Raw genomic sequence first — 27170 nt, 5'->3', positions numbered from 1 at the left:
ATGACTTTTCCCATGGTGAGCAACCGTATGTCTTATAGAACAAGGGTATTTTAAAGTTTTCTATACTATAACTTCTTTAGGGGAGAACAGAGTTCTTGAGTCAAAACTTTCTAGTTAAACAATGATATCCAGAGAGAATTTAAAAAAAATAAATAATGTGTTTATTTATAAAAATAAAATTATTTATTTTAACATTTCTTAACAATCATAATACTAGTGTGGATATATTTTCAAGAAGCGATCAAAACTGTTTTCCGTAAAAGATTTTTTTTTAAAAATAAATATAGTAGAAATAAAGTTTTTATAATGCTTCAACAATTTAAAATCCACAATTTAAAATCTATATTGTACAAAATATTGTGCATATACTTTTTATTTAATTGAAATTAAATAATGCAATCATAAATTTTATTGCTGTTTCTGAAATAATTCATGCTAACTGATTTTTCTGTTTGGTTTTATAGGCTTAGAGCTATCATCGATTTTAGTCTTTAAACTGTAAAGGAAGATTTTCTTCCAGATAAGAAGACAGGAGCTTTGTATAACATATACACACAAAAATAATTGTACAATGTAAATTGTATATTAGACTTTTTCTTCTTATATTAATCATTGTACAGTAGCACAATTATTGCTTCCATAGTAATTCAAAATAATATTTTGATATGCAATAGCTTTCAATAACTTGTATTGAATTAATACTGTACGTTTTTGACATAATAAATAGTTTTTTACTTTAACTATTGTTTTGAAAAATGAAACGGAGAATTTGTGCATTATTTTTTATGTAAAAGTATTCAACTAACAACGAATATCACAAATATTATATTTTGAGAAATGTTTGAATTTTTAGGTAATTTCGAAGCAATGAAATTGTGGGTTATCATTTAAGTCTAGGACACGATATATGGGATATTTTTAAATTTTGTCAGCTTTTATCTTTTAAATAAAAAGTCAGATAAACATTTTTCGGATAACAAAAATCAATCGTGTAGACTATAAAAATGATAATTAGTTAAAAGATTATCAAAATACTCAAAACTTTTCACTAATGTATCAAAAGTTTGCAATTCTCATTTTCAATTTCCATTCTCATCTTCTCACCTAGCAAGTTTCATGTTACTTCAGGCAATCATTTCGTATTCCACTTTCAACATAATGATAGTATGATGCCAACAAATGATAGCATGATACATTTCCATAAATGTTACATATACATTGTGTCACTTCTTCTTGTGTTTGTATAATAAAATGTTTAATATTAGAACATGTATTTATTGTCCGAAGAGAAAAAAAAATCTTCTGAAAATTGTTCATCATTCGATTAGCTACGGTATAGACTTCGGGTTAGTTTTCATCAACTTTAGTTTGATGCTAGGAGTAATCAATACGCTTACAATAACTGATACATCTTTTCTGCTCTTTTCTTTATTGCCTACTAGCCGCATTTGGCGATCAACAGACCAGTCGAAAATATTAGTTGCGTTATGTTTCAATTTATATGAGACATGATGACCATGATTAAGTAACAATAAAGCTATGCTATTTTAATAATCTTACTTTTTGTAAATGAATCTGTTCTAATTTTATATGACATCTTAGCACATTTAAAAATGCTACAGTCCGAGTAATATTCCTTCTAATTGAGTTAATCTTCGGGGTACAATAAGTCTATTTCCTTATTTCTTTCTTGCTGCCTTTAGTAACCTGTAGGTTTGCCAAGATTTTATAAATTTTAATGAAATTATTTTAAAATCTTGGCAATGAAATTTTAATGAATGAAATTTAATGACTAGCTAAAAATTTTAAAGAAATTTTTTGTGTTACTTAAATCTTTGATAGCTAATTAATAAAAATATTTTTTAGCACATTTTAAGAGACACATAAGTCATACTATAGCAGAAGTCTTACGCTGTCCTTTCCCTGTGCTATGCATTTCTCTAATTTTCTATCTATATCTTTATGCATTTAGTTTCAACACATAACAGACGTTTAAAAAATGGACACACTGTGATATTTCTAAATAAAATAAAAAGCTTTATAAGTAATTAATATCGATTATAAGTTACATTTATTCCATGTTGGTATCTATTATAAGTTATACTTATTTCAAGTAAATTATTTAAGATATAAACATGAGAAGACAAGATGAAAAGAAAATAGTTCTCAATTAATTTTGAATGTAAAAAAAGAATCCGGTATTTTTTGTTAAAGTTAAGGATAAATGTTTATTTGGGGGGGGGGGATGGGTACTTTATTCAATATACAGTTTTGAAATAAGGGCAGCTCCTTTAAAATATTTTATTATTCCTTGATTCTGATGTTGAACTTTAATTGTTTAATATTTGAGTACATTAAATTTAATTTTTAAATATTTGAATACAAGCATACCTTAAACTGAGACCTATTCAACATGGGAAAATAAGCTGAATCTTCATATAAAAACAATAGTTACGAAATATAGATATTTGGTATGAATATAACATTTTTGCTGAAAATATCGTGCGAATATGTATTTTGGAACCTTTTTGTCCCAGCCAATTGAAACCAAAATTTCACACTGAACTGCAGGATTTCAAGAGATTTACATACCGAAGATTTCATACCTTATTAGATTAACATACCTTACAAGAATTTTACTGATTTAAATTATTGCATTTTGCGAATTATTGGGCTTACATGCATGCGGAAGTATAAACCAACAGGCTGTTAACTCTTTGACAAATTTGAAAAGAATCTACATTTAAGATATCAAACCTGTACACCAAGTTGTTTATCGATCCAGCTTTTTACATATTGTAATTATCGAGTTCACTTGCACTCAAACAGCCAGCTAGCCATACTCCCAAAGAAAGGATTTCCTTCAAAATTTGATAGAAATTTACAAATTTGATCTAAAGAACAAATACAAAATTTCAACCATTCTAACTCAAAAAGCTTTTTAGTTAGCTTGTAGACATAATACTACTTTAAAATCTCCAGTTCGCCTTTTTTGACTATTACAATACCTTCTTTATACATCGTATATAAGAAAGTAAAAATAGTTATTTTTTTTTCAGACATAGGAATATCTAAATAAAAACAATCTGAATTTCCCTTTAAGAATGAAATATATCGTTGTAAATTGTGTTTAAAACACTATGAAAAAAATTATATGGGGAAAAAAACTGATGTCATTGAAAATATATGTATATTTTTTTTGATGATGACTTAAAAATTAATAATAATTTTGTTCTATAAAATTTTCGGATGTTATTATAAACAAATGTTAAATTTTGATTATTTTTTAGGTAATTAAAATTTCAAAAAAAAAAATCGTTCTGAAATGTATATTTCCAGCCTCTATGTTGTATATCGGCCAAAGTCAGTCGTTCTAGGTCAAAGGTTTCGACCTGTAGAAAGCAAAACACTCAAATCCATCAGTATTATTTGTAGATATATAAACTGTGAGCGGATAAGTCAACCATCTGACTCTCCGACCCGCCACGAAGGCACACGGATTTAAACCATAAAATTGAATGACCGGACAGCCGCAACAGCAACACTGGCGGGAACTGTGGTTGTGTCCAAGGGTTATCACCGGACACGGTACAACCTTCCTCGAAGGAAGTACGTCCCATCATCGATGGGAGGAGTCATATCCCCCACCTATTCGTGTACCCTCCAGGGTGGCGAGATCCAACCACCATGCCGGAAGCATCTCATTTTCATTTCGAGGTGCCCCTCCTGGGGGTTACTGTAAGCGGATAAACAGACTCTTTTTTTTTTTTTTTTTTTTTTTTTTTTTTTACAATTTTTAACAATGGAAAAAAATCACGCAAATTAATATGGATAAAGGACTGATTTTTTCTTTTTTTTTTGGAACAATTAAATGTATTGTTGAAAATTATAAAAGGAATTTTTTTTTTCAAGATTCAAGGAAAAGATTGCATGACAACTGAAATAACAACTAAATTTAAAATTAGAGCTTTTGATAAAAACATATTTTAAATAAAATAATATTTTTGGAAATTATCTTAGAAATGAGACCAAATTTTATTTAAATTTTAATTAATCAAATTTTTTTCCTTCACTTCGAATAACACATTTTCGACTTTCAAACTGCATTTGTGCTATATATCAAGCAATCTGACTTATAGAGTGCTCAAACCACACACTCCCTTTTTATTAGTACAGATAAAGATACAGATTTAAAAAATTACTGCAAAAAGGCAGAAAAATTAAAATAATATTAATATGTTCAAATCTTTTTATATGGAAATTAGTTTTAAGAATAGTTCTTTATTGAATCATCAATCATTTTAATGTATTTCGCAGTCCAGTCTGCAGATCATGTGAAAATGTAATTATATTTGAGGAAATAATAAAAAAATTCATGCGTAGTTTACTAATTAAAGCAATCAAAGATTACGGACCTATTCAAAACCTCATGTATTTTACGGAGATATAAACATTTGTTTGAATTTCAAATAGTTCAAAATATGAATTTGAAATATAAAAAAAGTGCATGCCCACGATTCTCCAAACAACTGTATTAGCAAAATAAAATTAAAGTTTTCCTAATTTACTAAAAATTAATTGACTTTACTAAAGAATATGGGCAGACACCGCACTGTAAATTTTTTTAAAAGGCTTAACTCGCCAAATGTGCTTATTTAACTATAGTGATCAGTTGATGTTTGGAGAATTTTCTGCCATGATTAGCGCATACTGGCAAAAATTTGTAATGTATTCTTTAGTATTGCCAATTGATTTACTTTTCATAAAATCATTTATTACAACCTTTATTTACATTTTGAGGTTCTAAACACATTTTAGAAGAATATTGCTATAAAAATAAAACATGATTCTCTCTCTCTCTCTCTCTGGATTAAGTAATTCTGGATAAATCCGGAAATATAATTATCTTTAATCAGACATTTCATTCGCCCTTAAGGAAACGGTATGATCCTTTCGCAAAATCTTGATATTTTATGCTATTGTTAAGTCCTAATTTCATTAAATCTAATTTCAAATACTGCAATTTCAATCTTGAAAAAAAATTCAAGTTTGGTGACAACGCTTTTTTATAAGGGTAACATATAAGGGCTTTCTTATAAGGGTTTATTATAACAATAAAAATTACTAAAAGCCTTTAACAAATGAATTACATCAAAATAATATTAGTCTTAAGAGGTGTTGGTATTACAGAAAATCCTCAACATAGAATGTTTCATCGGAATTCCTTCAGTAACCTAAAAACAATGCTGTATTCAAAATAATTTTAATTCTGAATCATCATATTTTTTTACTTATAAGTTCAGGCAAAATACTTATACGAAAGTGACTATTCAAAGCTGCATAGCAAAAATTTTATTTAATATTTTGCAAGAATTCTACTACAGTACACTCCCGATTATCCGCGGAATTGGGTAGCTCGGCCGCCGCGGATAACAAAAATCACGGATAATCCGAAATAAGCTAAAAACGGGTATAGCAAAAGAGAAAACAGTCATTCCAACTTTGAAAAATCGTTTCATGTACAATAAAACGTAAAATAAACAGCAGGAAATGTTTAACTAACGCTTAATATTTTAGTATATCACTCAAAACGAACCTAAAATGCATTTTGTTAATGAAAACAGAAAAGTGCTTTGTACTTACGAGAGGCGTCAAGGCTCCACAGAAAAATGAATACATATGTACTGTTTTAATACTGTAATGTATCATGTAATTACAAAAGCATAACTGTAAAACTACACCTTTTTGAAGAAATCAGTCATTTGTGTTTGCTTCTTGCTTTGGAAGCATTTTCTGTTTGCTTGGAAGAAAAAAAAAAAAAAAACTTAGTGCGGCAGGCGCGGACAGCGGATAATCGGGAGTCTACTGTATATTAAAAAATATCGTTAGCACGCCAAAATATGGTTTAGTTTAATTTGAAAACTTTTAAAGATTAAAGTTCACTTCAACTAAAAGATAAAAATAAACTTAGTTTATTTTTATCTTAGTAAGAGTAGAGTTGTCCTCGGCTCTCTTTAATATGCGATAATAAAGATGTTAAAAGAAATTTTATAAAAACCAATGGGAATTTTTAAAAATTTAAATTATGAGCAGACACTCATTTCTGTTAAGATTTCAGTCACGCAGAAATAGACAACTAAACGCAATTGAGGCGAGCAAAAAGTATCAAATTTAACAGTAAACATATTTCAAGAGGTTAAGGTAAGTGAAGAAATAATCATTTTATTTACCGATTGCCTTTATTTTAGATAACTTCTCTTCTTTACCTTAAATTTAATATTTATTGTTAGTAATAATTTTCTACTGGCGACGCAACGTAAGTTCTATAGCAAAAATTCCGAAATATTTTCTAATATTTCAGAGGAATATTAAAAACTATTTTCGTGAGGATGAGATATCTCCAAAATAGATTTAAATGATTTACTAAATATCTAGTCATATTATATATTAGGTAATTTATTTTATCATGAAAACTTTCAATGCCTGACCTTTTTAATAAAGAAAATAAGCCAGACTTAAGATTAATTTACAATTTATCACAAAACTCATCAAATCGTGCCAATCATCCAAAAACTAGCCAAAACTTTGCCATCTTAGAAGGTTACTAGAAATGGTAACAAAAGGCTTTTAAATTGCAATAAAAAATATCACGATTACATATGACCAGAAATCTACCCAAAATATTTAACTGTACTTTAATCTATTATTGAATTATGAATCTATTATTAATCTATTACTGCCTTAGTATTGAAGCGTTTTAAGGCATGATCTAAATGTCAAAAGATAGTGCCGAATTCGCAAAACTCGTCAAATCGTGCCAATCATCCAAAAACTAGCCAAACGTTTGCCATCTTGAAAGGTAACTAGAAATGGAAATAAAAGACTTTTAAATTGCAATAAAAATTATCACGATTACACATGACCAGAAATCTACCCAAAATATTTAACTGTACATTAATCTATTATGTATGGCCTTAGTATTGAAGCGTTTTAAGGCATGATCTAAATGTCAAAAGATAGTACCAAATTCGCAAAACTCGTCAAATTGTGCCAATCATCCAAAAACTAGCCAAACGTTTGCCATCTTGGAAGGTAACTAGAAATGGAAATAAAAGATTTTTAAATTGCAATAAAAATTATCACGATTACACATGACCAGAAATCTACCCAAAATATTTAACTGTACATTAATCTATTATGTATGGCCTTAGTATTGAAGCGTTTTAAGGCATGATCTAAATGTCAAAAGATAGTACCAAATTCGCAAAACTCGTCAAATTGTGCCAATCATCCAAAAACTAGCCAAACGTTTGCCATCTTGGAAGGTAACTAGAAATGGAAATAAAAGACTTTTAAATTGCAATAAAAATTATCACGATTACACATGACCAGAAATCTACCCAAAATATTTAACTGTACATTAATCTATTATGTATGGCCTTAGTATTGAAGCGTTTTAAGGCATGATCTAAATGTCAAAAGATAGTACCAAATTCGCAAAACTCGTCAAATTGTGCCAATCATCCAAAAACTAGCCAAACGTTTGCCATCTTGGAAGGTAACTAGAAATGGAAATAAAAGACTTTTAAATTGCAATAAAAATTATCACGATTACACATGACCAGAAATCTACCCAAAATATTTAACTTTGGAGACTGTGCATTAATCTATTATGTATGGCCTTAGTATTGAAGCGTTTTAAGGTTCCCGGGCAGGATCTAAATGTCAAAAGATATTGCCAAATTCATATCGATTACTTATTTCCAAAGACATGATGCATGAGGGTCTTCAGGGTTATTAAATCTAATAACGAAGAATGGAAATCAAGACATAAGTACATTACAGCCACAAGTGCGGGCAAAAATCGTTTTTAGTTTTCTCTCGAATACTAAATGTATATATTCACACATAACAGTCGGATTTAATAACTCATTGCACTTCCATCCCAAGTTTCTTAAATTTTTGTCAATTGCTAAATCTTAATTGCATTAATAAAATATCAATTTGGTGGTTTTTGCTGATGAAATATACTTTAGTGTGTCCCTTCATATTATAAAAACGATGAAAGTCGCTAATGCTAAAAAGCAAGATGATTTTTAAAGCTAACGAAATAGTCTAACATTTACAATTATGATTTAATATTAAAAGCCTACAATATTAAATGTTTATAGTCCAAGTCAATTTTCAGTTTTATGAAAAAATTTTATTAAATGTAATAGATTTTTGTTTTAAATTTTGAATCTGTATTTTCAGGAATTGCTCTAATTTTCTATGTCTGCTTTTTGTATATGTATGGGCCATGATTCCTATATCTCCTTTGTGTTTTGATATAAAGTATCTGGAGATCTTTATAATAGGAACTTATAACTCGGGATGTGTTCGGTATCAGTTGAGAGTATCAAGCAGAACTATTTTTAAACTTAAAGAAAATCCTTGTGAGTGGAAACTCAGTAACTTCACAAACATTGAAAATAAAAATTCTGATAAAACTGGTAGAGAACAAGTACGAAAAGGAAGAATTCTAAAGCAATATCACTTACAAGTAGAGTCACTACTAATGACACTTTTTACTGATATCATCAACTAAAAAAAAAATCAACTTACCTTTCTTTCGTTTCTCAGCAAATGATGACATACCAAAAGGGAATCGTAAACATCAGGCAAAACGGAATGAAAAGGTTGAACCATTTCATTGGAATAAAAAGATTTTATATTAAAATGACGAATCGTAAAATAAAGGCAAACGAAAGTCAAGCAGACGATTTTTATAAAAACAATAAAATCAAAAATTCATTCATAAATATACGAAAAAGATAAATTATTCTTTTCCGAAATTCACTTCAAAAATATTGCTAAAATATATTTAATAACATTCAAAATAATTTTATTTAATAGAGAGTAAAATAAGATTGTAATTTATAAATCAATAATAAATTGTTAATTATTTTCATTTTTCAGCTGCTTTAAAATTCTTGTAGCAGATATGCATCTCAACAACGAAAAACATTATTCGAAGGCTTGCTAGGGAAGTATTTGATTTGATCGCCAATATAGTCATATTGGCGACTAATTCTAGAGACACACCAAAATAGTTCGTTGCAAATTGCAGCATTTTTTTTTTTTTTTTTTTTGCTACAAAACTGAAAAATTTAACATTTATTAATGAATTTCTTTTCGGTTATTTGGTATTTTACTATTTCGCCGGCGCAAATCCCACCAAGCACTCTATTAGTGACAACACATACTAGTTTACTCATAAAAAAATGTTCATAAAGCTGCTAATTTCAACAAAGGAATAATATGTCCTATTCTTCTTCTGTTCTGGGCAAATCTCAAATTTTCATCAGTTTTTCATCCATTTTTGACTTACTAGAAAAAAAAAAAAAAAAAACGTGAACGATAAGAAATAGCTAGTTATTTTGAAAATGTGGCAGTAAAAGATTACCAGCGAATTTATTCCATTTGGCGTCGGTTGTATCATATTTGGCGACTTCATCGCTTGCACTGGCGAAATTGGAAAGTACCGATTGTTTTTTTGAAAATCCTACTTTGCCCTTCTTGCCGTTATCGCATATTTCGATCATTCAGTATTAACAACATGCCATTGGCGAACTTAAATATTAATTGTATACCAGTAGCAAACATTAAGGTTCGATCCTTGCTAATTTTTTTTAACGAATAATTTTTAGTAAGCGATTAATACACAAGTACCAAGATATCTCTTTTCATAAATTACGTTGCTTCCAATTTAAATCTAAAATTTCACTGGGCAGGCACAAATATTTTACTTGTATTGTGATAAGTTATTTTACAATATTCTTGAAAGCTTTAAATGTTTTTTAAAATCATCTTTTATTTTAAAACTTACTAAAGCCCGAAAATAAGTATAATATATTAAATTTTTAGCAAACAAATTGATATCGGCATTCAGAGAAATAAGACTTTTATTATTCTTCCTAAGATTCAATTATCCTTTCAAAAAGATTTGATAATAAAAACACAAGATCTGATTCTTTTTTGTACTACGCGGACAAATGCACTGTTAGATTTCAAAGCAATACCTGCAATATTTTGGCAATTTTTTTTATAGCACAATTAGTGAAGACTAGGAACATCACTTAAAACTTGTTAATATAAAGTTTTATACTTGTTTAAACAATTCCCTCAACAGTATAGCTTTTACATAAATATATACGTTTTTTATGAGTTTTTAATAAGATAAATTACTTTATATATATCCTGAAGTGTGGAAATTTTTTTTCTAATGATACAATATTATGAAAACGAAGAATGTACAAAGTCCATGATATTTTTAGAAAGGAAATTGTTATGATTATTTCCAAAAGTATATATATATATATATATATAAAACACACAGATTTTTCGTCAATCCAGGTAATCAAAACTAAGTGTTGTTGAAATACGGATTGATTTCAGCATGAATCCGAAATAATTATGCCTCTTTCAGCAGTTTTGTTTGAAAAGGGTTTAAAGGTTATAGTTAAGAACAGCATTTTATATCATTCCACAAGGAGAATTATCTCTTTTAGATTTCGTCAATTCATAATATACGTTGTACTTTAAAAATAAAAAAGAGTATGTAATTAACGGCATGTTTTATAACATTAAATTGAATTAAATCAGAAATGTATACAGTAGACTCCCGATTATCCGCGAGCGGATTATCCGCGGTGCGGATTATCCGCGCCGGTCGAACAAAGTTTTTTTTTTTTTTTTTTTTTTTTTTTTTTACTGATATTTTCAAAAAGGTGCAGTTTTGCAGTTATGCTTTTGTAATTACATTATACATTACAGTATTAAAACAGTACATATGTATTAATTTTTCTGTGTATCCTTGACGCCTCTCATAAATACAAAGCACTTTTCTGTTTTCATTAACAAAATGCATTTTAGGTCAGTTTTGAGTGATATACTAAAATATTAAGCGTTAGTTAAACATTTCCTGCTATTTATTTTACGTTTTATTGTACATAAAACGATTTTTCAAAGTTGGAATGACCGTTTTCTTTTTTGCTATACCCGTTTTTAGCGTTTTTCGGATTATCCGCGATTTTGGTTATCCGCGGCGGCCGCGCCACCCAATTCCGCGGATAATCGGGAGTGTACTGTATTAAAAAATATTTTTTTTAGATCTAAGGAAATTTAGTTAGAGGATTTTTTTTTCTTATATTATCTCCCGAATTTAGACATAAGCCATATTCTTGGCGTTAAGAATCTCTATTTTATCTACTTAAATAATCAAACTACCCCCCCCCCACAAAAAAAAAAGAGAAAAGAAGATCAAGCTATATTTGTATCCTCTAATTAGAAAAAAGATTTTAAAGTATCCATTCATTATTTTATTAGATTAATAAACAAAAATTCTACACTGTTAGCAATAAATTTAATCCGACTTTATACAAATTTTAGGAGAATCAACTGACGAAAGGTGTTATGAAATATTACTAAATGCATCAGATAAATGAATTCCTAAAACTTCTTAATATTTGTTGTCTATAATATGTAACTAAAGATAATAGACAATGAAAGGAATTTTTTTATAGAATCATTTTTTTGTCAAATTTTACAACATCAAGCTAATGAAAATTTTTAAATACATTATTGCATGTAGGATTTCTTTTACAATCCAATATATATCAATAGAAGTGATTGTATAAAAATATATCTCCAATAATGAATATTTTTTAATTAATTAGCTTACTTAAAATTTCATAGATATGTTCTTGAATTTGGGAAATTAATTTTTATGTTTCTGCACCATTCATTCACACAATACACATTGGACTTCTTTTATATAGTTGTTATCTATACTTATAATAAAAGCATTACAAAGATTGCTATAGCGATATATAAAATACTAGTTTTATTTCTTCTTCTTTTACATCTTGATTGGTGCTATACAGAATGATTAATGGCAAAATACGTTAAAGCTTTTTATTGAAAAGATAAGATTAGAAAATAGAGTTTGATACACTTGTTCCACAAAGGCATGGTTAATTGACTCCTTTCTCTGAATCTGTACCTTGCTGTTAATGTTATAATAAGATGATGAAACAATTTGTTGCCTTGGATGACGGTTGTACAGGAATCTAATTATGAGCTAAGATATACTTAAAATTTAAAAAATACAAAATGAAAAATAAATCTACAGAAAGAGAGAGAGAGAGAAAAAAAAATCATCACTTTTAAACTTTTTGTTTTATTAGATAGGTTGGAATAGCATTTTGAAATGGCGTCATGTGCTTGCATTTACTAAATGACAGTTACAATACATATCGTCTAATTTCACGTTTGTTTAGGCTGCACTTGAGATCGTGTCCTTTTTCCTCTAAAAAATATGTAATCGGTTTTGAATTGGCAGAGAGCATTAAAGTGAGTATGGATTCTGTATTGCATGTAATTTCCCAGAACATAAAAACAATTCACCTTTCAATACTCAATTTGGCCATGGTCTTCCTATTTATTCATCAATGCTATGAAAAATTTAACAAGAATATCTGGTATTTCATTTAATGACATTAACACAAAAAAAAAAAATGCCATGTAGATGATTTAATCAAAAAGTATGTTTTTATTTAAGTATTTCACACAAAATAATATTTTGTTCAGCTAATATTTTGCTCACCTAATGCATGACTGAAACTGAATTCGAATTTTTAACAGCAAATAAAATAAAATACAAAGACATTCATGATTTGTTTAAGAATAGAATTCTTCAAAATAATTAATTTGTGAAAATTTCTTTTCAGAATTACAGAATCAAAATGTCAACTGGCAAGGTATAGTTATTACTATTCCTCAACCTCTTTATTGTTCCTCATAAAAATTAAATTCTTATTATTCAACAATTTAAATCATAAGATAAAACGAATTTTCCAGAGGAATTGCAACATAAGTTAATTTTTAAAAAATGTAAGCATTTCATTTTAGTTTCGTTTTGATAAATTTATTCAAAAAAAAAAAAAAAATCATTGAAATTACACTGTGGTAGACAAGGCGTAGAAATTTCACTATTTTGATGTTACTAAATTGAACATTATTCACCTTTCAACGTTATTTTGTAATACTTGTATTCATTTCATAATTACTTCCTACAAGATAGGAAATATATCCTCTTTTCATCCAAGGAATTAGAAATACATCCTGACATTAATTTTCTTTAAAAAATATATAACAAGAATATCTTTTCTTTAAGAAATATATGATAAGTCCTTTAGTGAGCTAATGTCCGAATATAGGGAAATATGCAAATGAAACAGCTCGAAAATATAGCGATTAGGATTAAGAATATTTAGTATGCGGTTCTTCCAACAACTTTGTATATTTATATCAAGTGTTGCTTCTGTTAAGTAAATAGGAAGAAAACATAAATACATTCTCAATTTTCTGTATATGATACGAAACGCGTCGTATTGCGTTCGTATAGGGCTATAAATAGTCGAGCATAAGAACAATTCCACTTGTTCTTATACAAATATTAATTTCCTTATTAAATAAGAAAATATTTGCCATTTATTTAAGCCGGCAAACTGATTGCCAATATTTAGTAATTAAAAAAAACAGAGGGAGGGGCCTCCCCAGAATTTTCTCAGATACTCGAAATGAATGTATTTGTGTATTATTGACCACATTCAACTGGCGAAAAACAGTTACAAAAAAGTCTATTAGAGAACGAACTTTGGCGATGTTTTTTTCTTGGCGAATAAATCGTTATGATGCGAATGATACATATGCTAGAACACTGAATACGCTAGAACACTGAATGTATATTTTAGATTCCTTTTCTCCGATCGACTGAAACCAATTTCGATACAGAATTGCAATTGTAGTCACAAGATCGCATGCAAAATTTTTTATATTTATTTAAGTTCTTGCATTTTTGAGTTCACGTGCTTTTGAAAGATCTTTAATTGAAGGTATCATCTAATTTTATTAATAATTAATTTTGTAATAATTTTATTTCAAATTCTTTACCAGATAGAGATATTCATATTGAATGAAAATTTAAATTAAATTGATCGATAAGCGGATAATTAATTTATGAAAACTATTAAAATAGTGTATTTTCAACGAGAACACAGCAACAGTCTCAGAACTCTAGCACAACAGGAAATCGACGAGAAATAGAATACAAATGTGATATAAATAAAGTTACTTCAAAAAGAATTAAAACATTAGTAAAGCATATTTTTGCAATATGAATAAGCAAAAATAATTCCGAAAGCTCTCTTGATTAAAAATATTTCATTAAAATATAATAAACAAACAAATTAAACTTTGTTTCTGTTCGTTTATCATCAATTAATGTTCCATATCTCTGATCATAAATACAACTAGGAATAGGATTACTATGATTTATAAATGGGTCAAGAATTAAAATGTTTAAATTAATTAATTTAAATAACACCCCATTTCGAAACTATATGAGAGTTAATTACAAATGATGGAATGGATTTTATAATTGCGAGTTAAAATCAGATAGTAAGGATGACACCTGAGCCAATATCCCCCCCGCCCCCCAAGAAATTTCTGCATTTCATCTGTGGAAGGATATACGATGATTTAAGGATCAAATTCGTAACACGCGAATATTCCATATAATCAGATCTCGAAACAGAGATCTGACGGCGAGATTAAGAAACCGTGTTATAAAATTATCAGTTATGAGATAAGAAATCTGCATTATTTTTCAGCCAATCGTTTGTAAAGCTGCGATCACATGGAAAGCTGGCAAAGGCTTCTCCATTGAGACAGTGGAAGTAGCTGTGCCAAAAAAGGGAGAAGTCAGAGTGCAGGTAAGTGTGGTAAAAATAGTTTGCTTAATTAATAAGATGGATTTTGACTAGGCATGACATTACAGCGGAATTGCTATAAATTTAGCTCCTTTCAGTAATTACTGGTTTAAACAATTTGCATGTTAATCAAACAAATACAGAAGTATCCATTTTCTACAAATTTAAAAGAATTTATACAAAAGAATCCATCTAAAATCTAACGTTTTATCTTTCAAATTTAAAGAGAAATACAAATGAAAACTACAGTAGAACTGGGTTACTTTAGATATTCTTTCTGCTCTGAAATATTTGTCAATCGAAAAAGGGTAAAAAAAAAATAAAAAAAAAAAAAAAAAAAAAAATCTTTACAGAGCACAGCATTTTTAACCAGTCCAAATTTTTTTGCACTACGCAGACGCAGCAACAAAGAGATCGCATTTTTCTTTATATATAAGTGTAGGAAATATTATCGAAATATAAATTCCAAATTGTATGAAATATTAAACATTTTTCACGAAACGAAATGAGAAAATAAAGAATAATTACTGATAAATAAAAATAATTAAAAATATTTCTGTCTTTTACCTAAGCTTAAATAAAAAAGTTTTTGGAATTCTAATGATCTTTTCAATAATTTTTATTTACAAATGATAAAGAATCTAAAGACCAGAAAAAAATTAATCATTGTAGTCACATTTAAAAATATCTCAACACAGATCTAAATGTATATACTAAAAAAATAAATTAATCATTTTCTTTGCATCTTAAAAAATCTCAAAATTACATCAAAGCCTGAATTTTACTTATCAACAATAAAAAAAAAAAAAGATATATTCTGAATAACAAGTCATAACAGAGATAAAAGTGTCATAAATCTACAGATGCGAGGCAATATGACACAATATCAACAACAATAACAAAAAACAGTTTAGGAATATTAAAAAAAAATATTCTAAAGATTTATCATCCGAAGCTAAATACGCTTTATAAGTTATTACCAATGCAACATTGTTGTTTTATAATTTAAATTATTATCTATCATACATTTATTTGTGCTGTTATTTGTACCCGATGTATTCTTTTCTTTACTGAATTCCTTCACAAAGAGTCCTTTGTATTGGTAGTCATTTCGTTTACGAGCTCATTTGTAATGTAAAATTGGTTTGTTTCGACATTCTTGTCCTACTTTTAAAATTTATACACGCTCTTTTGGAACACTTTATATATTTTCAGATTTTTCTTCAGTTCCTCCACAATATGAAGGCGTATTTATTAGACTATTTTTAATCTTTCTTGATAATTAATACAAACAATCTTCGCTTGTTTTAATCTCTCTTTCGAAAAATTAAAACATAAATTGGGCGCATCTGTATGCTCCATAACTAAGTACCGTTTCATGTATTTTGGATTCTCTATTGTAAACTGCATACAGTTTGTTCAGCAAATCTGAAAAACCCTCAATCCATTGTATGTCAGATTAACTATATTTTAAAGCGATAATAAATTTTTCAAAATCGTGGCATTAATTTTTTTTCTGTAATATTTTCAAAAAATAGCTATTTCTTAAAATGACTATTTTAGAATTTAATTTCCAATATAATCCACTTGAAAAAAACACACACTTTGGAATTTAAACAAAGGAAAAAAAAAAAAAAACATTCCCGGCTGTAGAAACTTTAACTATAATTTTTGAGTTGCGTAGATTGTTATTTTTCCCACGGAACTAAATACTGTATCGGCAAATTCCTTTCAAAAACTACCGAAACTCAGAATACGCTCTTACGCTGTCTCTTTTATGTCCTTCTAGTAGGTTCGCTGTACTGCTATCGAATTAGCTTTAAAAAAGAAATCTTGACAAAAGATAAAACTGGACTATGTCCCTGAATTTAAAAAATCATTCAAGAACTTCATGTTTCTTCAAACATATTTCTTGACGCGCACATACACATGTAAATGTATGTGTCAAGAAACAAAAAGAAACTTTACTTTGTTCAAATAAACAGTATATTTCGATATCGGTGAACCATATTGGAGAGTGATACAAATCAACGATCGGGCGTAAGATAATTATTAACATTAAACGTAACGACATTTAATTTCTACCTGCTAGATCCTTAATCAGTCAAAAGTTTTGAGATAAAAACTTCATTTTTCCTGACCGGATGTAAGAAATATCGACTGTAGTAAGGAAATATTCGTCAAACTAATTTTAAGGTAATAATTCAACAAAAAATTTTATCAATCCCTATAATGATATCTTTTGCACAAACTCTCAAAACCATTATGCATGATTTTGTCGATATGATGAAGACATGACATACAATTCAAGCCTAAAAAATTAACATGTTACCATTTTTAAAATTAGCTGCTTGAATTTTACTTATTGTCTTCATAGACAGACATGTATGTGAAATAAGCAGGTACTTCCTATTTTCTAAACGTTATATTATAATAAATTTTGCATCTATCGAAAATTATTTATCGAAGTGGATTATAAATAGTGAACATTAACTGTATATATTTCATATTAGTCGCCTTTGGCGATCAGTTGAATCGCCAAGGATGTTAATTATATTTAATTTCAGTTAAATATTGAGATATAACTTCATGTCTATAAGTCCCTCAAATTGTCGGATATTATAGGGCTGTTATTTTAATTATCATACATATATTCTATTTATTCTGTATATGAACTTTTACTAACATAGAAACGTTCCACAGTATGAAAGCGCTATTAACAATGCAAAACTAATAAAAAAGATTCATTTGCTTTATAAATTTCGCACCATCACATTTTCAATGTTTTGTCTTACACAGATATTTAACAGAGTCGTTCTTCTTTAGCTGTCGATAAAAATTTGACTGTCGCTTGAATATTTAACGAAACAATGGAAACATTTGAACTTAAGGGCAATAAAGTAATCTATTATAGGTAAAAAAATTTTAAATGCCAAAATTCAGAAAAGATTTGCATGAATAGTGAATTGGCATTATTGAAAGTAAAACTTTTTAAATTCTGAATTATCGTGGAAAGACACCAGAATTCAGTTATATTTTTTTATGAATTAAAATATCAAAAACACTTCGAGGCGCACCAGTTTTGGAAATTTAAGGTCGGACAGAACGCCACACATACACATACACCTTTGTTATTGTTAGAGAAGACAAAAAGTCATCAAATGCTAAAAAACGATAATTTTTGTGAATTTCAGTCATAGTGCGTTTAATGCTAAGAAATAAGTATCCGAAGAACTTACTTAAAGGCACAAAATTATTATCATTTTTTTTTATTATCGAATTTGCTTTTTATTATGGTAGGTGAAATCCAGCGGCCTGTGTCACACCGATGTCCACATGATGGAAGGGGTGGAGAAGGATTGGCCCTTTCCCAGTGTCTTGGGACACGAAGGGGCGGGGATTGTCGAGAGTATAGGTGAAGGAGTAACTGACTTCGCACCAGGTGAGTTATCATATATATGTATGAGTATTTCAAACATGGGTCTTTCTAACTCATGGAGATGTGAAATGTGAAGATTCATCAAAAACCTCTAGTTCGAATTTTTTGACGATTACAGTTTGATTCGACTCTCAATGTATTTACTTCGTATGCACAAAAGTAAAATACAAATATAATAGAGTAAATACATTACAAAATTCAATATAATTCTGACATTTCTAACAGTTTACACAAAAGCCAGTAAAAATTAAATGTTTATAGATTATTTGTATTTATCTTACAGGTGATATAGTCGTCTTTCTATTTGAAGGATATTGCGGAAATTGTGATTATTGCAAAGATTCTCGCACTAATATGTGTCGTCATCAACCGGTAAGATATACTTTCGGTAAATTTTTCGAAAATACTTATGAAAAATTACTTTATTACAAAAAGATCTAGGTTAAATATAATCCCAAATAGAAACTTTTTTTTTCGTCTACTTCTTGTATTTTTTTTATATTGTTGACAATCCATTTTAGAAAATTTCTTCACATTGTTTCCATCTACTTAGGATTTAAATATGAGATTAAAATATATAAATGTAAGCATTATTATATGTGAAGCAGAATGCAGTCTGAAGACAGTGAAGATACTTTTGATTTCGTGATGTCGTGAGCACACAGAACGACACAGAAAAGGAATGAGGAAAAAGCTCTTGGACATTTTATCCCTGCGCTTATATAACCTATGATTTTGATAGGGAAAATATTTCTTTACAGTGCTAATATATTATTAAGATTCTGATAGGGATTTCTGACGCATGTCAATCATATGTAAGGGAAACACAGGGATCTTTTAAAAAAGAATGTGCTTACTGGACATTTTTTACCCCTTCACGCCGAGCGTGTGAAAGAATCGGCGTTTGGCCGATGCAGCAGTTTTACAAAGCTTATCTTGAATTAATTTAGAGAAAGTGTAATTGGATCACGAAATAAGAGAATATTTTTAGAATGAAGTTACTATGGGCTAAATTAGGATAAAATCTTGGAAATTAATTAAATTAAAATTTAAAATATCATTACATAAATATATATAGAATGCTTGTTGCAACGGGAAACGAACAAACTTGATTTTTTTTTCGTAGTTTCCTGTAATTCCTTTTTTTTAAATTTGCTTTATATATATATATATATATATATATATATATATATATATATATGATGCATCTGTTCATTTCCGGTCTGGTGGCGCCAGAAGGGATTATTATTTATATTGGTTTTTTTGTAATTTACTAGTTGTCAGTTAGAACTCCTAAAGGAGTGCTTGTATTTTAATAATCTGCATTAAAAATGTTAAAATGTTAAAGAAAACGTCCTCACTGCTTTTGGCATGTGATCAGTAGAGAAGTTATTGGATATTTTTAGTGTAGGCAAGCTCTATCCCGGACACTTTGGTTCGAACTTTGTTCAGCAGAAAGGTATGTGGATTCTTTTTTGTTGATCAGTAGTAATTAAAGAACATCAAATCCGCAATAATGCTATTTGGTTGTACTTCAATCTCAAAAAAATTAATTCTTTTCAACATGGCCAACAATATTTTCATATCAAACAAACGAAAGAGTCAGACATTAATTAGGAATACAGCAAAATTTCGAAAGTTTGATATGCATGCTATATAATTACCATAACGATTGCTATATAAGCAAGCATTTCTTTAAAAAATATATATATTGAGAAAATAAAGTCGTCATACGTTATGAAAGTTACAATCTTTCGATAAACCACATTTCAATAACTGTATTTTTATTCTTTTATTAGAGAATATCAAAGAAACAGAGACCGCCTTAATTTTAGAAGGGCATTGTTGAACTGAAGTCATCTCTTTGTTTTTGAGATGCATTTTGCACACTTTTGTCTTCTGTTTTTAGAGGAACCAGCTTCAGAGAGACGGAACATCTCGGTTCTCTTGTAAGGGAAAGGAAATCTCCCAACTGTTTAGCCTTGGAACTTTTTCAGAATTCACAGTTGTGTCCGTGTGCAATATTACAAAAGTGAGTACGGTTACAAATAAAAAGTCGAATTTCAAAATATTATAACTTTTTCACACACTCATTTTGCTTTCCTTTATATAACAGGTGAATCCAAAAGCCAATCCAAATACTTTGTGTTTGGTCGGCTGCTGCATCCCCACTGGCTACGGGGCAGTCATCAATGCTGGCAAGGTGCCCGCTGGTGCAACATGCGCTGTTTGGGGTCTCGGGGGCGTGGGTTTGTGCGTCCTCATGGGCTGCAGGGACAGTGGGGCATCCAAGATCATCGGCGTCGACACCAATTCCGATAAGTTTTCAGTTGGTGAGAAAATTTGTCTTTTATTTCGAATGATATAACATCAAAAAGATATAATATTTTTTGTATTAGACTAAAGACATTCGACATTTTTTATTTCTTCCGCCAATTCCAATTTTAAGCTCTGTTTTCTTGATAGTCGCGTTTTTACCTAATAACAAGGGCGAATGGTATGCACCTCTTATATATATATATATATATATATATATATATATATATATATATATATATTATGAATATGAAATTATAAATTTATATTGAACTAATAATACTAATTAAAATTAAAATCATCGTTTTTGCTATTGCTGCATCCTTAAAGCTACTACGTTCAATCTCTTGCATAAAATAAACAAACTCTTCAGTGATGTGTTATCACTGACAACTACTTTTAATAAGTCATGCTTCTTTTTTTAAAAAAAAATTAAAATATGAGCTAGATTTAATTTTTAAAAATTTAGCTTCTAAAAAGTTCTCCTTTCACTATTACAGTAGGGGGATATGATTAACACATTTCCTTCTGCTTTTGTTTATTATTATTACTAAATTGTGGATTTGAAGGAAGGAAAGTGTGTTTCGATGGACAATACAAATAAGAATAAATACACAATGCAATATTGATTTAAGACATGCTTATTTTTATATGATGAATCATGTATGAACAGATCAAATGCCCTAGTATAGTCCCAGATTTTAATATTTTATTTTGCTTTGAAAAATTGCCCCCGATTTTTTTTTAATGCAATGTCCAAGATTGGAAGTTTTTTATTATAAATAAACATTTTGTATGAAAAGAAAACTTTAAATAGATTTAATTTTTAAAAATAAAAAAACTTTTGCTAATGTTTCTTCCCTCATTTATAATATATACGATATAGTCACCTATTTTAGAGCATAATTTCTGTATCTTAATTCTTTGAATATTATGAATGTTTTTTTTATGTGAACGTTAGTACTAACATTATCATCAACGTAAAATAATAAGACTAATAATTTCTAATTGGAACATACCATATTTAATTATTTGTCCCGCTAGACTCATTTCTATTGGCTATATATATATATATATATTTGAAATTATTACTAGGACATATGAGATTTATTCGATTTATCTGTTTCGGAAAAATGAATTATTTTGTTCACAGTCAAGCATGAAACAAAGAAATCAACAGATTTTTTCATTTTAAAAGTTTTGTGCAGAATATTAAATATATTACTTACAAAACTAATTTGTAATACAGAATGTGGCACAATTCTCATCATCGCATTATTCGCGGGATCACTATCATTGCATTGCGGGATCATGTATGAATCACTATTGTGATCCGTACTTGTTTGTTTTTAAGGTAGAATAATCGGATACATTACAAATTATGTAAAAAAGAAAACCTGACAGGTATTAAAATAAAACAAGCATACATTTTTTAAACACATTTTTGTATTGAATGTGTTAGTAATTCTCTGATATATAGTATCTGATTATCAACTTTGGATGTTTTACGGAATAGCCATCCTTCCCACTTTATGGTAAATTTCACGCAGAAAGGCATGCTATCAATAAAGAAATGTTTACCTCAGTTGTTCTAGGACTTTTTTGTAAGTCATTTGTCAACGAATCTGAAAAGTCTGTATCTAAATGAAAACGATGAAGAAATTTCAACAAAGAGAAGGCCAATCAAAGTCACTTTGAGGAAAAGAAGACTGATGATTGGATGATTTTCTTTAAGACAGCCATTGGCTTAAAATTGTCCAAAATAAGGATATTCAAAGCTTCATTAAATCGGTCAATTTTGGTCACGATTTTTTTTTTTTAAATTTAAAATTCTAGTCTATCAAGAATATTTTAAAATTTATGACTAATATGAATAGGAAACTGTGCAAAAATTTAGAATTCTTAACTTTTTCAGCAGCATATTAATTGAGCTCAAACAACATAAAATATTGTTATTTGTCATTTAAAATTGGAATTATATAAAATCTCTAATGGCTTAGAAATTAGATGTTGTTAAATGTAGCTAACAAATTCTATGTTCAATATAAATGCATTCATCATAAAAACCATGAATAAATTCGTCAGTATAGACATATATGGATGAACTACAGTAGAGTTCAAAGCAGTTCATAAATGATAATTTGATGTTTATATAAAACTAGCATAATTGTGAAAGTTTTCTCGAGAAATTTAAACAAGATAGCATGCATTAAAATCAAAGGGCTCTTGATATTAATGTTTTAAATTCTCAAACAGAAATAAACTTTTTAAAATGAATTTCAGCTAAAGAATTTGGAGCTACGGAAGTGCTGGATCCGAAAGAAGTGGGAAACGTTCCGGAAAAAATAGCTGAGATGACCAATGGAGGAGCTGATTTTTGTTTCGCATCCGTTGGAAACTCTGAGACAATGGCAAGTTTTTATTTTCTATTTAAACAAAGATAGCATTACTTCATATATGAAATAATGTAATCGTAAAAAAAAAAAAAAAAAAATCATACTTCAATATTTTAATCAATTTCCAAATTTCCTTAAGTTAACCAACATAATTTTGGATTTACGTCTGTCTGTCAGTTTATTTATGGACATGATAGATGTGTTATGAATATGACACTTTGGTAAATGATCTTTAAGACAACTTTGCAATTTTTACTAAACATTGGTAAGCAGCAAAAAAGAGTGAAAAAACAGGAAAATACCAAATTTGATCCTAATTTCAAGCATACGAAACAAAGCTTAAAGATTTTTCTTCCCTAGTATTTCAGAGAGGAATTATCGGACCAGATTAAAATAGTTCGAAGTCGTAAACACTTTACAGTTTTGGTAGCCCTATATATATATATTTTGATACAGAAATACAGATACAGGGGGATTTTTTTTATACAGAAAAAAAAAAAAATTCAAAAATTTCTCAATAGAGGGCCCTGCACACAAGCAAATCAGTGGAAATATGCAAATTAAAATCTTATGAAAGGCAGAGTGAGCAATTGACACATCATTTCTAAAGGTTTGCATAAGGTTTGTATTAAGATGTTGACACTGGTGGATAAAGCACTATTGGTAAAGTTGTTTTATGTCAGCAACGAATCGGCGGCTGAAGCCTTACGAAAGTTTAGGACCCAGAAAAGATTGAAGAAAGGTTCAGGTCCGATCACTCCTGCTGGACTTGTTTCCCTAGTACGCCGTTTCGAAGAAACTGGAAGTTTGTGTCATCGGCCACGCAGTAGTGCACCTCGTTTAACAACAGTCCGTACCCCCGATGTCTCTTCGCAAATGGACACGCTAAGGGAACAGTCTACAAGTGCAGTCAGTAGCGCACGAGAAGTGGCACGAATAACTGGTATACCAAAGACTTCGGTGTACCGTATCCTTCATGGTTTATTGAAATTGTACCCATACAAATTGCAATCGCTACATCAGCTCTTACCAAATGATACAGCTAAGAGATTGGAATTCTCAAATTGGGCTTTGGCGAAAATTGAAGATGATCCGCGATGGCTGCTGAAAATATTGTGGACAGATGAGGCTCATTTTGCTTTGCATGGAGCAGTTAATACCCATAACTGTAGAATATGGGCACATGAGAATCCACATGCTTACACTGAGAAGCCCCTGCATTCACCACGGGTTACTGTTTGGTGTGGTTTCACTGCATCCATTATTGTAGGCCCTTTTTTCTTTGAAAAGCCCTGTAAAAAAGCAGGATGGAAGACATGTTCAGTTAATGGAACAAGTTACTTGGAAATGTTACAGAAGGATGTGATACCGTCCTTATTGGAACACGATTTCCTTGACACAGTGACATTCATGCAAGACGGGGCGCCTCCTCACATCGACACCGAAGTGAAGGCATTTTTGAGAAGAACTTTTACTGAAGAACGGATAATCAGCCGTCACTTTACACATGAATGGCCCCCACGCTCACCAGATTTAACACCCCTTGATTTTTGGCTATGGGGTTACCTTAAGTCTCGGGTGTACCGCCATAGGCCAACTTCGTTAGTGCAGTTAAAGGAAGCCATTCGCCATGAAATCTCATGCATTCATCCGGATATGTTGTATGATGCAGTTACCAGTGTTGTTTCCCGCTTCCAAACTGTTATTTGTGGTGATGGCGGACACATAGAACAAGTACTGTAGTACTGGTGTGATACGCATGTAAGCAATTGCTTGCATGCAAATAAAAGTATTTTTCCCGTAGAATTGTATGTTTTGCTTGTGTTTAGCGCCCTCTATCGACAAATTTTTGAACTATTTTTTTTTTGTATGAAAAAAAAATCCCTTTTTATGAGAATAACAGTTTTGCAAACCGCATTTAAATATACTCATTCCTTCAATTTTTATGAATTTTTAAAGTATTTACAAATTTATTGGACACCCGGTATATATATATATATAACCCCCCACATATATATATCTTTTAATTGAAATTAAATAAAACTTATAGTAAAATGGAAAATAATGTTTATTTTTATATATTTCTTTATTATTTATATTTCGAAAGTTCATGACAATTTTTTTTTTTTTTCATTTTAAAATCTTACCAGATCTTTAAATTTAATTTTTTGTAATACATCAGTTTCTATATTAAATTATACAATAGAAGTAAGGCGTTTGCCACGTTGTATAGTGGTTCAGATAGATTTTTAATAAATTTCAACTGACAAATTGGGCATCCATCTGAGACCTTGTGACCAATTTCGTTAAAATATGCAAAACTCGATAGCTACATAAGGAAAGGTTATTCCGTATTGTCTTTTTACGATTACTTTATTTTCACCATCACTGAACCTTACTTTTATAAATTTTTTTGTAATGAAGTTATATATGAAATTACTAAAGCTCAACTGAGAAATTATAGCATTAATAAGCAATTGGCAGCACTAATACCTTTATTGTGTTAGCACATGATGGAGTGACACATCTCTTAAAAATAAAATACCTCTATCATTTCGTTGTACGTCTATACTTTTCAAAATCGGAATAATTACTGAAGGAGAAAATACACACGAAGCAGTTAATTTCATTAAGAAATAGACAGATGAGGAATAGATAATTGCTCCTTTTGAAAATAATTTTTAATCAGTCTTCGGATGACTTTTTTTTTTTGCAGGAAGAAGCTTTTATGTCCAGCCATCCTTACTGGGGCAAGACGATTATAATAGGATTGGGAAAGATAGGAGAAAAAATGAAAGCTGGAATTTGGGAGCTCCTTTATGGAAGAGTGCTCACAGGAACCTTCTACGGATGTAAGCGCATTTTTTTTTTTAAATATTTCCGATCAATCGCTGTTTCTCAAAAGAAATACACTCAAGGATTTATGGATCTCTCAGTGGTTACTTACAGACTTTAAGTTAAATTGTCCCATTTAACAAAGTTATAAATACAGGGTGATTATAATTAAAGTTATGATTTCAAAAATCGATCATCATTTAGACTATTTAACATATGTATTTCTATTATTAAAGGTTTACAAATTAGCCGTTGGACCCTGCATTGATAGAATATACAGTGATTTTAATTGAAGTTACGATTTCAAAATTCGATAATTTTAAAACTACTGGCCAGAACGACTTGATATTTCAGCAGAACAATCGTGAGGCAATGGAAATTTCTTTGGCGAAGGAAAAGAAATAGTTCCAAAATGTGCTGATAGATGGCGCTGTAAGGGGAAAGACCAAAAATGGATTTGTTAAACAAAGGAATAAGAAAACAATAGAGTTCAAGGATTTACTAAAAATTTATTAGCGATAAGACAAGAATACATGTTTATAGCGACAACAGTGATAATGACTATAAAGAGTTTCATGCAACAAACTCATTACTGATGGGTGGTTAAGGCATAAGTTGTTCGATATACCCTTGTTCCGCTACTAACTGGAAGCGCAAAACGGCATGTTCCACAACAGATCGGAGGGTATTTGTACTGATACAATGGATGTGATGTGTGATGCTTGCTTTCAAGTCTGCTAGATTTTCAATCCGCCCGCTGTAAACAACATTCTTCAGGTACCCCCAAATTCAGAAATCACACAGGTTTAAGTTGGGGGAAAATGGAGGCTTATGATCCAATCATCGAAATGAGCACTCAGCAGCTGCTTCACAGGAGTAGCGATATGGAGATGAGTGTCATCTTGCATGAATATTGTGCGATCCACACACTGACGCTGCTGAAGTGCCGGAAGGACATGGAAGAAAAACGGACCGACGATAAATGCTGCCGTTATTCTGCACCACACAGTGATCTTTTCAGACTGAAGAGGTAATGGCTGTAGCTGGAACGGATTCTCGGTCGCCCATAACCTGAAATTTTGCATATTTACAGAACCGTGCAAATGGAAGTGGACTTCGTCAGACCACAGAATGTTCCATACCCATCCGTTGTTCACTTCCATTTGGACAGAAAATTGTAGTACAAGAGATTCACGTGCTTCCAGGTCAGCAGGTAGCAACTGCTGTTATCTTGTACGGATAACAGCGAAAGATGTTCCGTGGAACTTTACGCACCGTGCTGATCGGCATATCCAGCATTCGGCTAACTCCTTTGCACTGCTGATTCCAGCATCACTGTTAGTCTGTTCACGTAACGCCGTAGCCACATCT

At 29.9% G+C, this 27170-nt stretch overlaps 2 protein-coding genes across 3 annotated transcripts in view; both read left to right on the top strand.

Moving 5' to 3' along the window:
* Positions 1-740, top strand: part of LOC129972558 (alcohol dehydrogenase class-3-like) — a 34420-nt gene extending 33680 nt beyond the window's left edge. For both annotated transcript variants that reach the window (XM_056086739.1, XM_056086738.1), the window contains exon 11: positions 465-740. In XM_056086739.1, the coding sequence (XP_055942714.1) occupies positions 465-495 (31 nt within the window). In that variant the 3' untranslated portion in view covers positions 496-740. The remainder of the gene's footprint in view (positions 1-464) is intronic.
* Positions 741-8299: 7559 nt separating this feature from the next.
* Positions 8300-26067, top strand: LOC129971791 (alcohol dehydrogenase class-3-like). Its single transcript, XM_056085768.1, has 9 exons — positions 8300-8503; positions 14715-14816; positions 18114-18255; positions 18536-18624; positions 20162-20284; positions 20369-20585; positions 22852-22979; positions 25681-25816; positions 26036-26067. Exons 1-9 carry the CDS (start codon positions 8300-8302, stop codon positions 26065-26067), a joined length of 1173 nt encoding a protein of 390 aa, XP_055941743.1.
* The last annotated feature ends 1103 nt before the right edge of the window (positions 26068-27170 follow it).

The sequence above is a fragment of the Argiope bruennichi genome, chromosome 6 (assembly GCF_947563725.1).
Source record: "Argiope bruennichi chromosome 6, qqArgBrue1.1, whole genome shotgun sequence".
Lineage (NCBI taxonomy): Eukaryota > Metazoa > Arthropoda > Arachnida > Araneae > Araneidae > Argiope > Argiope bruennichi.
The sequence above is the reverse complement of the archived record's forward strand: the minus strand, read 5'-3'. Positions and strand labels throughout refer to the sequence as shown.

Coding starts and splice junctions, on each gene's coding strand:
- LOC129971791 (XM_056085768.1), top strand. CDS start 8,300: ATGATTCCTATATCTCCTTTGTGTTTTGATATAAAGTATCTGGAGATC. Junction 8,504..14,714: donor ATAAAACTGGTAGAGAACAA/GTACGAAAAGGA, acceptor ATTATTTTTCAG/CCAATCGTTTGTAAAGCTGC. Junction 14,817..18,113: donor AGGGAGAAGTCAGAGTGCAG/GTAAGTGTGGTA, acceptor TTATTATGGTAG/GTGAAATCCAGCGGCCTGTG.